The 16,368-nt window shown below is 42.4% G+C and overlaps 1 protein-coding gene across 1 annotated transcript in view; it reads left to right on the top strand.

Moving 5' to 3' along the window:
- Window positions 1–16,368, top strand: part of ephb6 (eph receptor B6) — a 101,240-nt gene that overhangs the window by 29,726 nt on the left and 55,146 nt on the right. The window contains exons 2-3 of the mRNA XM_017706114.2: window positions 1,383–1,447; window positions 8,790–9,062. Of these exons, the coding sequence (XP_017561603.1) occupies window positions 1,383–1,447; window positions 8,790–9,062 (338 nt within the window). The remainder of the gene's footprint in view (window positions 1–1,382; window positions 1,448–8,789; window positions 9,063–16,368) is intronic.

Here is a 16,368-nt window from a genome sequence, read left to right as displayed (position 1 = left end):
GGGATTGAACCCCAGTCTACAGTGTAGAAGGCAGAGGTGTTACCCACTACACTAACCAACCACTATCCTAGTTTAAAGCTTGGCACAGCAAACATGCTACTGTGCGGTCTTTTGTTTTGAAGTCGATTTTAAGCCAAAGTAACCCGAGACCCCCACCCCTTAAACATGTTGTGATGGAGTTACTCTGTGATCCCCCTTTAGTTCACACAGCAGCTGCCTTTTCTCAGACAGGGTTCATTAGAAAGCGAGCGCTACGTGTCCTGGACCGTTTCTGTTCCGCTTCAGACGAGCAGCTACTTACCCCCTCATGTGGAAAAATATGTTACATTAAATAAACATGAAACATTAAAATTTTATCTCGGAAATTTCAGAAATAATTCATTCGTAAACAGTGCGACAGGTTCCATGTATAAAATTACCCCTCTCTCTCTCTGAGGGTCTTCCCTCCTCTGACATGAGTAAGCAGAACAAAGGTGTGTTTGAAGTTTGGGAAACACAGCGGGTGCCTTTACATGCACTTAATAATCTGATAACTGCAGGAAATCAGATTTTGTCTAATGTCAATGTTTAGATGCAATCGAGTAGTCAGATGATGGGGAAACTCCGGGTCATCATGAGTCAGACAGTCATCAGATTTCTGCTTTGCAATCAGCCAATAAACTCACAGAAGGAGACGCGATGTAAACGTAACGTAACTCAAACTTCACGCCGCGGCTTTTTTACTTTTAATAAACATCGCACCACTTTAACTGAAAACATAAACAAACATCAACTAGAAGATGAAGAATATGAAACCCTTCATTTCATTGAGAATGTTTCAACGTCGCCCCAAAAGCGTTTGCTGCGTCTCGCGGTTAACGCTGCTCGCTGTTTTCCGGTACCGCGGCCTGTTTTCACACATGCTCAGATGGAGGAATGCGAAAGAAATCAGAGTAAGAGTTCACTGAGAAATCTGATTACTGAGCTAAAATCCAGCCTCTTTATCAGATTTCTTCACCTTATTCCGATCTAAGAAATCAGAGTAAGAGTTCACCAAGAAATCTGATTACTGAGCTAAAATCCAGCCTCTTTATCAGATTTCTTCACCTTATTCTGATCTAAGAAATCAGAGTAAGAGTTCACTAAGAAATCTGATTACTGAGCTAAAATCCAGCCTCTTTATCAGATTTCTTCACCTTATTCCGATATAAGAAATCAGAGTAAGAGTTCACTAAGAGATCTGATTACTGAGCTAAAATCCAGCTTTAATGCAAAGGGTGTTTGAGTATTCATGGTTCTACATAGAACCATTTTATTCACTAAAGAACCCTCTCAGAACCGCCTTTTTATGTGTGTATTTTTATTAAGTAGTCTTATGTATGTTTTCTCTTTCTCTTTTACAGTGATGCTGCTGGACACCACTGAGTCCACTTCCGAACTTGGCTGGACAACTTATCCGGACAATGGGGTGAGTCTCCAGATGTACAGTTTTCCCCCATTTACCCCAAATAGAGATGATCGCCCGAGACACGCTTGGTATTTGAAACTCTCTAATTTTAGCTTGGAGCTACGAAGCTAATGTGGCTGGAAGCTACTAGTTAGCATTGCGCTAAATCCTCACACACTCGTCTCAGACTGCGTCAAGTTGTTAAATAATCTCTAAAGGACTTATTTGGTTTCTGATAGTGAACGCGTTTACATGCACTTGAGTAGTCAGATAATGGGGAAACTCCAGGTCCCCATGAGTCAGACAGTCATCAGATTTCTGCTTTACAACCAGCCAATAAACTCACAGAAGAAGACACGACGTAAACGTAACGTAAAACTCAAACTTCATGAGCAAACGTCACCTAGAAGATGAAGAATATTCCATGTCGTCACGCATGTATTTGGTTTCAGTGTCGCTCCAGAAGAGTTTTGCTGCGTCTCGCAGCGACGCTGCTCACTTATTTCCAGTACCACCGTCTGTTTTCGCACATGCTCAGACTGAGAAATCCATAAGAAATCAGAGTAAGAGCTCACAGCCCTGAGAAATCTGATTACTGAGCTAAAATCCAGGCTCTTCATCAGATTTCTAGACCTTACTCCAATATAAGAAATCAGGGTGTGCTGTTTACATGACCATTTGAATAATCAGATAACTGCAGAAATCTGTTTATGATCGGATTGTTAATACGTGTAAACACACTCATTGACGGTGGTCACCAGCCCTCCACCTGGAGGTCCGCTTTCCTGCAGGGTTTAGTTCCAGCTTGGATCAAACGTGTCGCCCCTCCAGCCTCACCACTCAACACTCAACAGCATCTGGTCCAGCCAGTCTGGACTGAAGAAGTTATGTGTGATAGATTGTAACTGGAACTACAGTAGACTGTACAGCTGGCATGTGGAACCGGGCACGTTTTGGGTCGAGGTGCTGCGGAGATCAGCGTTTACCCTCATCTGACACTCTGAATCCAGTTGATGAAGGGCTTGCGAATCAGCTGATGAGCTGAATGAGGCAGCGTGCTGAAGTCTGCAGCGTTTTGACCCACGAGGACTGGAGCCTGACGCATGCGCTCTGTAGGAGGGCAGATCTTCAGGATCCAGTGGTATTAGTGACCACGGCTGCATGGCCTATTTGGCTGCTTGATTATTTACTGTAATGTAAACCATTTATTTAGGAAGATCACTCACTGACTTTGGAAACATCATGCATTTAGTGCACTACAAAAAATCTTATTCATTAAATCAAATAAAACCAAATTTTAAAATAAATGTGAAAAATGACAAATGAATGAAGTAAATATCTATAAAATATGTATTGCTGCTGTCAGAACAAAACCTTGTATCTCCAAAACAGTAACTTTACAGGAGAAGGAAAAAAGCATTCGTTACTTTCAGTGGAAGTCAATGGAACCAGAATTTTTTCCATGTCGTTTTTGGCCATTTATTTTGGCCCATTCTTCATGAAATTTACACACAATATAAAGGCCAACATGCATTTTTAAATTATGTCAAAAACTGAAACTCGACAAAAATGGAGATATGAGGTTTTGTTCCGACAACAGTGATATATATACAGCACTGTGTGAAAGTTTTGGGCATCTAAGCCGATTTTTAAACAGTTTCACTCAGCAGTGAGTTTAACACGATATACATTAGAATAAAGTCGTATTCATAATTCAAATAAACAGAAAAACAATAAAGTAACAAGAATTTCTCGGGTCCATATTTTTCCTGGACACCTTCACAGCCGCCACAGAGACTCGCTAATATCATCAATTACATCATGAGCTCAATTTACTGAGCACTGATTGGTCAAACCAGGAGCTGCTTTTATAACTACATATAATACTGGACTTCCTCGAGGAGAGACTTGGAGATGGGTAAACAAACACACCAACATCCAGAACATCATTATATATATATATATATATGTCTGTGTGTGTGTGTGTATCTATAATCATTATTCATTAATATTCTACACATTTCGTTTATTCAAATATTTTCACTTTTCTCAGCAAATAAACTACAAACTACCCAAATAAACAGATTTTGAAAACGCGTCTTGGGTGCCTCAGACTTTCGCACAGTGCTGTATATGCATTGGAATAAATAATGTAAAAATAATACATAAAAATAAATTAGACCGAAATAAATGGGCTGATTTTGGGCTTTCGGGGAGGGGCGAAAGCGCAGCACTGTAAAGGAAAGTGGTGCGCTGGATTTCTAACACAAGAAAAACAAGAGCCTCGTGGTGAAACAGAAGGTGCGCAATAATCCATTTGTCTCAATTATCTTGATTCCATCAACACTGGAAACCAAAGCTGTAATTAAAAATACCCTCTGATTCATGGCCCAGCCTCACTGTGACGTTCTGGAGACTGGAGAAACGGCTGAACACAGCAGTGGGCGTCTTTTTTCTGCAGTGATATGAACCGTTGCACAGGGCGCCTGAGCTACAAGAGGCCCGGCGTGGCTGCGTGTGCTGCTCAAAGCCTGGCTGCGGCCTGTTTTACAGAAGACTGTGAGTCATGCGGTGTCAGAAACCATGGAATCAAGTCTATTAGTGATTAGTGAACAACTCCACATGCTTTGAGAAGAGTGTGTGACGCTGAGTCACGCAGTTAACAGGGCGCTAATCAGTGGAGCATAAGCTTCCACTGCCTGATTACCCTGGAAGCTCCAGTCCAGCTCCGGTCTTCCGTCTCGGCTGATCGGCTAGCTCTGGCGTGATGGATGGAGTAGGATGGAAACTGGGCAAATTTGATTTTTGGGCAATATTTTTTGCATTAAACACTGCAGTATGTTCATTATTATGCGACAAGAAGTTCAAACTTTGGTGAAACAACCAAATATACAGTCATGGGAGGCTGAACGTCCTTCTCCTGAATGAGCATGGGGCTAACTGGTGAGGCGTAAGCTTCTATTAGCGACATTAGCCTCAAAGCTCCAGTCCAGCTCCAAACGTCTGTCTTGGCTGATCACCTGCCTCTATAGTAATGAAGGAAATTTGACTTTTGGGCAAAGAACTGTTAACATTTTCTATTTTTTTGTGCATTCGTGCAAGACGACGCAAGATAGAAGCGCGGAAAATGCATGGTGAAGCTGTGTGTGTGTGTGTGTGTGTGTGAGAGAGAGGCTGGGAGGCCATTTTCATCCCTGTTGACAGTTCTCATTGTGACTGGGATATGCTTCGGTGACCCGGAGCTCGGGGAGAGCGGAGGAGGAATAAAGAGACGGAGAGACAGAGACGAGAGTTTGTTATTAACCCTTACATCTTTCTACCTTCCTCAGCCTCTTTCTCTCTGCCTCTCTCTCGCTCATCTGCTGTCTCGGTTGCCCCGGGGCGTCTCGGCGTCCCTGACCTACAGAAGAAAGCGCCAGAGCAGCACAGTACTCCTCCAGCTACTCACTTTCCTCTCCTTTCCCTCTCTCCCTCCCTCTGTCTCTGCATCTCTCTGTCCGTCTAGATGCTGGATGAGTCATGAAATTTTATTTCTTGATATTCTTTTTAAACACGCCAACATCACGGTATCAGGTTGCGTTTACACTGATGAACATAAGGACTCCTGAGTGCTGCTACTGTTGCGCCCAGTCCCATTTCTTAGTTTTACCCCCACCCCTTGTTTGCAAGTGTCATCTTGCTGCTTTGGAACTGAGGTATAAGGTGTAGTGGTTGAAATGTTCCCTCTGTAGGCGACCCTGCCCGTCTGCAGTGACCGCAGAGGAGGGTGAAGTTCAGCTCCTCACTGCTGGGCTTTAGTTACATTTAGGGATCATACGCCTTCCGGGACTTTTAGAGCTTATAGAGCAAGTTTCCCAACCCAGATTAAGCCGACGCCTAGACTAAACTGAATTCCCAATGGTGATTCACCACTGACACTGCGGGTTACTCTGGGACTAGGCTTAATGTCCAGGAAACCGAGCCAAGATGTCTTTTATCTTAGTGGGCGTGTGATTTCTGTTAACGGAGACTGACATACTCAGTCAAGTCAAGTCAAGTCAAATTTATTTGTAGTGCTTTTGATGTTGTCACAAAGCCGCTTCACAGAAATCCAGAAAAGATAAAGTTTTAGCATGAATGTAAAACCCCCAGGTGGGCAAACCAGGTGCAACAGTGGCCAGGAGAACCTCCCTCTGAGCTGAGGAAGAAACCTTGGGAGGAACCAAGGCTCACAACCCGTCCTCCTCTGGTCAGACTACCTACAGAGTTATTATACTACTAATATTGATAGCAGTAGTATTAGTAGTAGGAATAGCTGGGAGTCTATGAGAACATCAGTGTAGGGTGGGCAGCTAGTGCAGGGCAGGTGGTGGCAGCTGGGGTGTGGGCAGCTGGTCTGAAGTGGGTAGCAGGAGAGTCTGACAGTCAGTCGTCCTTCAGGACATGTGGGCGGTCGTTTACTCGGGAAAAGGCAGGGAGAGGGAATTAGTTTTATTCTGTTTGTTTGCACGTAAAACAGGGAATGTGAACATTCCCAGAGTGTGGCTAACGACTCCGGCAGATCTGACTATGACAGCTTAACTAACAGGAGAGAACCAGAAGGACACACAGACTGGCATCCCTCCGCTCCACCGCCCAAAAACCTGAGTGACCGCGTGCGAGCGGCCAGGTTACTATAATTCCCTGTGTCCACACTCAGGGAATTCTGATCCGTTCAGGAGCGAGAAAATCAGAACTCATGATTCTTTAGGTAACTATTTAAAACATAATGAAATATTTTGGTAATGGACTGATCATTGTACTTTGGCCAAAAATGCTTATTTCATATTATAAAATGAATTGTCCTCATTCTAAACTACTTGATATACACACACCAACCGCCTCACAACAGCTGAACACTGTATCACTGCGCCACGTCAAGAAAAACCCTTGCACTGTTAATGGATTACTCTTTGACTGTAATGCTGCTGGCATGGAGCACCGAGTGCACTGATGAAGTAAGAACCTGTTTCTATTCAAACTGGGAGGATTACAGCTTGTTTTCTTAAGTAGAACTGGGCTGGTCACTAGCTAACGGATTAAAAGACAACAAACGGCTCCAGTATTAATATCATGGGCTTGAATTAAAGGCCTTACATTATGATTCACTGTAAATCGGCAACGTAAAAGACTAAAGAAAGTCTCCTGAATGTCTCGCACGCTTCAACTCAGGCTGTATCCCATCCGGCTCCGTACTCCCTAAGTGATGCGCCAGGGAAGTTTTGAAATTCCGCTTCTACGGCCAAGTGTCCCAAATGACCATTTTTTTGCTATATTATGCACAGCTGGGGTGCAGCATTCAGTATTTAAACTCCTACGTAGTGCACTGTGTAGGGAGCAGGGAGCCTTGGAGAGGAGGTTGGTGCTAAATAAGGAAATATTTTTGCGTGAAACAGCGATACGTTTACTATTATACAACAAAAACTTCAAACGGGAAAAATGACCGCAATATACAGCGATGGGTGTCGGAACCCATTCTCCGCATTCCGGGGTCCGTGGTTGCTTGGCAGTGATACGCTACTATACGGAACTACATCTCTTGGTGGAGTACTTGTTTTTGTTGATTAGTGTTAATAATAAATTAATCAGAAAATTGTGTATTGTGCTGTTTTATAAAAGCAGTAGGTCACTTGAAGCTGTGCGCTATGGTGATTTTATCACGGGGAGGGGGGATTTACTTCGCTTCGCGTCGTGCCTAACAACACCCTTCCCTGTGATACAATAATGCAGGGCCTCTCGAGGCTTATCGCTTCATTATGTGCTATTATAATTCATCCTAATGTGCCAGTTGAATCACTCTCAGAGGAACTGGTGCGTTTATTTCTGCCCATACCACTCACACATCCACTCACCCATCTGCCCCACCTCTCCTCGCCCTGTCTCTTTTCTCATTCGTTCAGCGGTCTGGTGATCTGTCCATCTGTGCTTTTCAGACTCTTTCACCCTCTTTCTCAGTCCATCCGTCCATTTTCACCCTAACTCACAGACTCGGCGTCCTCTAATTTGAATCATTTATCCATTTCAGTCGTGTTGTTGAGCCAGCATCCCTCTCTCTTCTACAGACCTCTGTCTCCCTCTCTGCCGCCTCTCCTCCCTCTCACCCTGTGCGGTAGTTACTCTCCACCCTCGTGCTGGTTTTTGTGCAAAGACTTGGTGTATTTCTGGAATTTTCAGATTGCATCACATCAGTGAACCGGCTGGGGTGGACTCATCCCTCTGCTCCTTTCCTTCCTCGCGACGGTGGCGGGGAAGCGGCGAATTGAATGTATTTACAGAGATCTAAGATCATATGGCGACAGACATATAACCCATACACTGTAAAACATGAGAGGTCAGCTCATCTACAAATGATATAGTAACTGATTACATGGCTTTTCTTGAGGTGACTCCACTTGAGGACACGCAACTCAAATTTCTTAGTTGAGTCAAAAGTTCTCTTAATGCTTTTAGTTCTGCGTCTCAGTTATGCAAATAAAATGGACTTGTTTTTTTATACTCAACTTCCTCACCAGCCAAGACTCTCTCCATCACACCATCCTGCGAGACATTGAGTGCACACTCATGGATGGCTGTGGCATCGCTGGGGCTCAAACTCACAACCTCCTGTTGGGTAGACGGCTCAGTCCGCTGCACCACATGAAGCAACTCAGATTTTGTGTCTAATCCCATCTGGTTTGAATACCACAGCGGACCATTATCCGGAATCCCAGGAGGAGAATATGTCAGATGGGACTGTGTGATGGAAGGAGCGCCAGCTAGTGGAGAAAATGAGTAAAAAACAAAAAACATTCAGTTTGGTTTATCTAACCGAGATGCAGATCTAGAAACAGTACATTGGAGAATTTTTGCGTAGGTGCGTAGGAAGCATGCGTGATAAAGCAGGTCTTTATTAAAGTCTCTGTTGTTTATAAAAGGCAGACAAATTGGGGGCTTGATGACGCATGAATATGAAGTAAGAGCGGACAAGAACGAACTACAACTAGTAACAAAGAACAAAACCACTGCGAAACATGAAATTCAACAGAGAAACAGTTCACAACGTTAACGAGAGACAGGGGCATCACTGGAGATTCATGGATGGGGGGCTAAGCCTTTATTAAGGGGGTTTGGGGCGTGCTCTCTCGGGAGGAGCAGAAATAGGTGGAAAATTGATCAAAAAATGGTGATTTGGCTATTTGGCAAGTTTAAAACAGCTCTAGCCACAGGACTTTCTGCTTAGCCGTACAATTCGATGTTTATTCCTAAAACCTTTCATTGCATGAAAGACAAGACTCACCCTCATCTAATGAGCCTTTTTCTCTGTTCTCTCCTCTGCAACTCCTCATACCCTTCCCCCTGCCTTCAGTGGGATGAAGTGAGTGTGCTGGACGATAAGGGGCGACTCATCCGGACCTTTGAAGTGTGCAACGTCAATCAGAACACCCGTGTGCAGGACAACTGGCTGGCCACGCCCTTCCTGCTCCGCCAGGACGCCCCACGGATCTTTGTCACGTTGCGTTTTTCTGTCCGTGACTGCTCCAGTCTGCGCTCGCCCTCTCCGGCCTGCCGCGAGACGCTGACGCTGTACTATAAACAGGCCGACTCCCAGAGAGAGCTGGAGAGGACCTGGGCTGCTGAGGTGAGGGACACACCACTACATCAACACCTCAGTCACTAGGCTCATCACTCTTACTACTCAGTAACTACTATGATACTAAACCCATACTCATGTAAAAGTGCTGCTAGTGCAGCGAAGTGAGGACTGGAGTGGAAGTAAAAGTAGTCTATCCAAGAACAACATGAAGACAGCTACAGATCCAAAAACTGCCATTCTTATCTAGAATCTCCCAGCATAGGAGCTGAAAACTGTTTTGCCCTATTCTTTTATTTTTGGCTCCTTTTGGCGTAAAATGAAATGTAAATTTCCACCAGTCAGAGTGAGATGAGCAGCAGTGTGCAGTGATTGTGTTTTTAACTGCTTTAAAATGACGTCAGACTCAGGAAAACGTCCTTCACGTGTCCTTATTAAAGAAGGCCGAGAGGAAGACGTCGTGTTCTGAGACTCATAAGCTGGACGTCCGTCCCACCGCCGTCTTTTAAAGATCAGAGCATGAACTTCGTCTCCTCTGCAGACCAGTTTCTGCTCCGGCGCGTTGAACGGTATAAACTCTCACTGTGACGCGACGCACATGCAGAACGGACTTAAACTTTCCGATAGGGAACGTAATCGGATACAGGCGTTTACACGGATATTATTCTTCTATTTAACAGATTATTTACAGGATTACCCACCTCGTTCAATTGGATAGGAATCATATTCTGAACTGACTATTCCGATTTAGGTATTTACATGGACGTATTCTATTCCGATTGAGCTATTACTCGGATTGTTAAGGGATTATTAGGCTGCATGTAAACGTGACTAATGAGAGGTGTGAGCCCAAAAAAAGAATAAACTAAATAGAAATGACTCAAATTTAATCACTGAAAACAAGTAAAATTATCTTTTGATAATATTTTTAACGCACCAAACATAATTTGTTCAAGCAACTGACATTTCAGATATTTTCCAGTAAAAAAATGCAACATAATTCTATTAACCTACACACCTGGTGGGTTCTTCAAGGGTTCTTCACTAAAGAAAATGCTTCTATATAGAACCATGAAAACTTATAGAACGCTTTGTGTGATTTTATGGTTCTTTGCAGGGTGAGATGGTTCTTCAGATTGATGGAGAATGTGCTGGTTCTACACAGAATATTTTCGAAAAGTGTTCAATATGGCATCAAAAAGGGTTCTGGTTTCGTTACGATGTCAAGTCTGTAACAGTAGAAGACGAGCTTTTTGGTTAGAGTTCATTTCGATTATTATTATGATTCTGACTCACAGAGGTGGGAAATGAACCTGAACTCAAACCGTAAGTTCAGCTGGTTCCTGTTTTGAGTCATTTTTGTATTTCGAATGTGCGGTGGAAAAAATGACCAAGTGACCAAAGCATTTTTGGTTTCTTCTTTGTTTAAATGGACTTTACTCATCACTCTACGACAGCAGTTTGCCCAAGACATTCTGTGTCCATCACGGGGCACTGCTTGTGCATCGGTTGTGTTGCTTTGTGTCTAAAAAATGGCTCCCAAAATAGAAAGTATTCACAAAAACCTGGAAATATCAACAATTATAGACTGTAGTCCATCTGTTTCTCTGCATACTTTGCTACCCTGTTCTTCAACCCCACAGAGCAGGTATATCTATTAGACACCCCTACCTTGTCAGTCCACCTTGTAGATCTGGTGCTACACAGGTTGTGTTGGTCATCCTCTAGTCCTTCATCCGTGGTCACAGGACGCTGCCCACAGGACGCTGTTGGCTGGATATTTTTGGTTGGTGGACTGTTCTCAGTCCAGCAGAGACACTGAGGTGTTTAAAAACTCCAGCAGCACTGCTGTGTCTGATCCACTCAGACCAGCACACACTAACACACCACCACCACGTCAGTGTTACTGCAGTGCTGAGAATGACCCACCACCCACATAGTACCTGCTCTGTGAGGGTCCATGGGGGTCCTGACCAGTGAAGAACAGGGTAACAGAGTATCAGAGAAACAGATGGACTACAGTCTGTAACTGTAGAACTACAGAGTGCAGCTTTGTAGTAGAAACAAGGAGGCAGTTTTAATGCAGTGGCAGTTCAGTGTCTATATCTATCAGCTTGTTTTACTAATTAACAGTACAAATGGTGGCTTTATGAGCGCCACTGTCATCGCTGTGTTGACATTTTTGTGGTATGTCAACAATATGGTGGCAGCGACAAGTGTGACATCAATCGAATACTATCTATAGTGCACATTATAGTGATTACACATCCACACAGCCAAAAGAGGTGTAATGAGTTTACTGGTTGCTCCTTACCCACATCATTTCTAGTTATTCTGTTTTGGTACCCAAAATTGGCACTTCGTGAAGCTGTACGTGCGCTAGTCCCTTGGCGACTCGTACTACACACCCACATCCCGATTCTCTGGCAGTCTTCTGTCTCGCCGCAGCCTCTTCCCATGTGAAGTGCTGCCAAGGATGAAGCAGTAAACCATGGGAGTTGTCGCGTGGACAGAATGTAACCTCCATGCTTTTATGATGCCTGTATATTGCATGAACTACATTTCCCATTAAGCATTAGTCAGGCTGGAAAAACAGCACACTCATCTAGAAGACGAATACATAAATATTCACGCATGTATTTGGTTAAGCTGCTCGCTTATTTCTGGTACCGTGGTCTGATTCGCACAAGCTCAGACTAAGAAACCTGAAAGAAATCAGAGTAAGAGTAGATAACTGCAGAAATCTGATTACTGATTTCAAATCCAGCCTCTTTATCGGATTTCTAGGTCTTATCCCGATCTAAGAAATCAGAGCTGTTTACATGCATTTTAATGATCAGATAACAGTTTATCCAGTTACTACACACTGGTGGTTGTTTTTTTGGTGGTGGTGTTTACAGATTATCCATAACTGGTCTGAGTCTGTTGCTCTTATTGTCGATGCTCACAATATATTGTAACATAATGAGGACTGAGATGTTATTTTTACGCAATAGAACACAAGAGGGAGTGTGTTATTGCGAAAAAACAGCGAAATAGTATTTGAGTGTGGCGTTTAATGTGTTTTAATATGTGTTCACAGCTCCTTCCGCCAAATTATAGTTCCTTAACGAGCAGCTTGTTGCTACGTCAGAGTAACCAGCTCCACCCACTCGCTGCTGAATCTGCTGTGAGCCTCGCCTTTTCAATTATGGACTGAGCTCATAAAACTGACCCAATATCAGGTTCAGCTCAGTTTTGTCAGTTTTTTTCCAGATCAGCATTAATGTTGTTTTTTTTCCAGCCAGTCTGTAGTTTGGCGAATGGTATTGAACGCTTCTCAACCAATCAGCTTGCGTGGCCGGAACTAACTGTTGTATGTGTGTGTCACATCATATTGTCCACCTCTAGGTAGCATTCAAGCAATGACACATGAGAAAGATTTAACAAACATAGGCCTACTGAGCAACGCAGCTCATCCAAAGCCACGTACGCTGTAGAATAAGGTTGAGCCAGTCATTCTGAAGTTGTGCCCTCACACATTAACCTAAGTTAGTCATGAAATGAAATGAAACCCCACACTACAGAATTCCCCATAGCACATAATAACTACTATAACTGCAGTAAATGAAGAGGAATGACTTAAACACATCTTCGAAAGCTGACTGTAGCCTGTTAGGCTTAGATGGGATTAATTTCCTGTGTGTTCTTTTCCATAAACAGCACATTTTAGTTCTCACTTGCGTCATTGTATTACAGAATATCTCAGAGACTACAAGAATAAACCAAATCTATAAAATCAAATGATTATGGTGCTTGCTATCTGATCATGAGTTTACTGGCAGAATATTAAGTATGATATATCCACAACCACACTATTCTGGAGGAGCAGTCCTACTGCAAAGGTTCCTCCCCTGCTTTCTTGACAGAAGGAAATAAAGATTGATAAATTATGCTTTTCATTGACGAGTGGAAGAACTCATGTGTGTGACTTTACAGAGCTTTGTCATCAGTCGGTCAAGACTGTTTGGTGTTTGAAGTTTGCAGTCTTCTTTAGTTTTTTGCTGGAGCTGTGATGCTATGTAGTAAAAGAAGCTTGTGCCCTATGATTTACCATCAGTGGTGTCATGCATTCGAATGCAGCACATGTGTAGTTGGCTGTACTGCACCAGCCACGGGCATCGTCCGATTCTGATCCTGTCTGATTCATCACCTGCTTCAGTCCACTGCTGCTCCCCAATTCCCTGAACTGAGTCCAGTACAACACTGATGCTAAGCATATCACTCACAAACATGTCCACCACGAAGAAGATTGTTAGTTTAATCATCCCTTGGAATAGAATATTTTACAATATTAGTAACTGCCTCATCACATTGATTTATCAGTCTACTCAGGCTTTAGCAGAGCTCAGTAACGCTGAGATTAATAACTGATCACATTGATTTATCAGTCTACTCAGGCTTTAGCAGAGCTCAGTAACACTGAGATTAATAACTGATCACATTGATTTATCAGTCTACTCAGGCTTTAGCAGAGCTCAGTAACACTGAGATTAATAACCGATCACATTGATTTATCAGTCTACTCAGGCTTTAGCAGAGCTCAGTAACACTGAGATTAATAACCGATCACATTGATTTATCAGTCTACTCAGGCTTTAGCAGAGCTCAGTAACGCTGAGATTAATAACTGATCATATTGATTTATCAGTCTACTCAGGCTTTAGCAGAGCTCAGTACCACTGAGATTAATAACCGATCACATTGATTTATCAGTCTACTCAGGCTTTAGCAGAGCTCAGTAACACTGAGATTAATAACTGATCACATTGATTTATCAGTCTACTCAGGCTTTAGCAGAGCTCAGTAACACTGAGATTAATAACTGATCACATTGATTTATCAGTCTACTCAGGCTTTAGCAGAGCTCAGTAACGCTGAGATTAATAACCGATCACATTGATTTATCAGTCTACTCAGACTTTAGCAGAGCTCAGTAACGCTGAGATTAATAACCGATCACATTGATTTATCAGTCTACTCAGGCTTTAGCAGAGCTCAGTAACACTGAGATCAATAACTGATCACATTGATTTATCAGTCTACTCAGGCTTTAGCAGAGCTCAGTAACACTGAGATTAATAACTGATCACATTGATTTATCAGTCTACTCAGGCTTTATCAGAGCTCAGTAACACTGAGATTAATAACTGATCACATTGATTTATCAGTCTACTCAGGCTTTAGCAGAGCTCAGTAACACTGAGATTAATAACCGATCACATTGATTTATCAGGCTACTCAGGCTTTAGCAGAGCTCAGTAACACTGAGATTAATAACCGATCACATTGATTTATCAGTCTACTCAGGCTTTAGCAGAGCTCAGTAACACTGAGATTAATAACTGATCACATTGATTTATCAGTCTACTCAGACTTTAGCAGAGCTCAGTAACACTGAGATTAATAACTGATCACATTGATTTATCAGTCTACTCAGGCTTTAGCAGAGCTCAGTAACTCTGAGATTAATAACTGATCACATTGATTTATCAGTCTACTCAGGCTTTAGCAGAGCTCAGTAACGCTGAGATTAATAACTGATCACATTGATTTATCAGTCTACTCAGGCTTTAGCAGAGCTCAGTAACACTGAGATTAATAACCGATCACATTGATTTATCAGTCTACTCAGGCTTTAGCAGAGCTCAGTAACACTGAGATTAATAACTGATCACATTGATTTATCAGTCTACTCAGTCTTTAGCAGAGCTCAGTAACACTGAGATTAATAACTGATCACATTGATTTATCAGTCTACTCAGGCTTTAGCAGAGCTCAGTAACACTGAGATTAATAACTGATCACATTGATTTATCAGTCTACTCAGTCTTTAGCAGAGCTCAGTAACGCTGAGATTAATAACTGATCACATTGATTTATCAGTCTACTCAGGCTTTAGCAGAGCTCAGTAACACTGAGATTAATAACTGATCACATTGATTTATCAGTCTACTCAGGCTTTAGCAGAGCTCAGTAACACTGAGATTAATAACTGATCACATTGATTTATCAGTCTACTCAGGCTTTAGCAGAGCTCAGTAACGCTGAGATTAATAACTGATCACATTGATTTATCAGTCTACTCAGGCTTCAATTAGGAACTTCAGTGTTTTAAGGAAGCTCTTAATTGAGCTCCTCTTTAGAGTTTGTTCAATGTGCATGTTTGCTACATAGTGGGTGAGGACTTTATAATAGTTAATAAACAAGGACTACTGGTGCTCATTTTAAAATTGTATATATTACATTTACTGGGTAAGTATTCTGAAAGTGTTCTCCTAAAAAAAATAAAAGGCAACTGTATTCTGATTACTGCCTTACACTGAATTCAGACACTTAATTTCTGTATTCTGAATACACATTCCCAGTATTTGTATTCCATTACATCCCAACCCTGTTAACTTCTAATTCAAACTGCCCATTTCAGTCTTCTGCAGCAGTATACAGCACTAAACATCAGCCTTAGGGATTGCAATTCCTATTTGGGGACCTCCCAACCAACATCATTTGGCCGTGTTTTGACATTTAAGTGCTATTAGCACAGATCACTAGAACCACAAATCTGCAACCCTCCATTACACTTTGCGAAGTTCATAGGCTCCCCATGGGATTTGGAGTTCCACAGGGTTCAACTCTGAGGTCTTTTTTGTTTTAAGCTTTGAAGCCATGTTTTCAGAGGCTGGCGCATGGAGAGTGTGTGTGGTTTAATATAGCTCTCCTCAGGGGGAAGAAACTTGGATTTAAAAATGCAAATGAAAGCTCAGCAGTGGGAGAGGATCAGGTGAATGCTGTCGGCCTGCGGAACGCTCTAAATTCTACTTAAACAAATCGCGGTTGCTCTCTACAGATGTGAAGCTTGCATGTCTTCTCCTTTTAGTCTCTCTCTCACTGAGGCTTCCATCTCCTGTTTTTCCCTCTCTCGTCTTTTTCAAGCCTACAATTAAAACGAGAATTGCATGTTTTGCAGGCAGGGAGTTATACAAATGGGCACTGCCAAAGAACATGGCCATAATAACACAAGGTCATTTGTAGGCACATTGATGATAACACTCAATATGAGCCTGTTGTGTCCGGCATGAGGCTCTTCAGCCACATCTGTTTACTTTTAAATAAAAACCATTTTGGATGCTCAAGTAATTAGTAGATTAACAATTGTGTATTACTTTTGATGTCCCTTCAATTTTACTAACCATATTTAACAACAAAGAATCTAAAATATTTTTATTGGGCAAAACATTTAAAACACAAATGATCAATACGTAGACAGACGTCAGTATTTCATTCTAACCCCAACGAGATAAAGGCGAGTAGATGT

This window comes from Pygocentrus nattereri, chromosome 3 (assembly GCF_015220715.1).
Source record: "Pygocentrus nattereri isolate fPygNat1 chromosome 3, fPygNat1.pri, whole genome shotgun sequence".
Classification (NCBI taxonomy): domain Eukaryota; kingdom Metazoa; phylum Chordata; class Actinopteri; order Characiformes; family Serrasalmidae; genus Pygocentrus; species Pygocentrus nattereri.
Note: the sequence above shows the minus strand (reverse complement) of the source record. Positions and strands in the feature narration are given on the sequence as shown.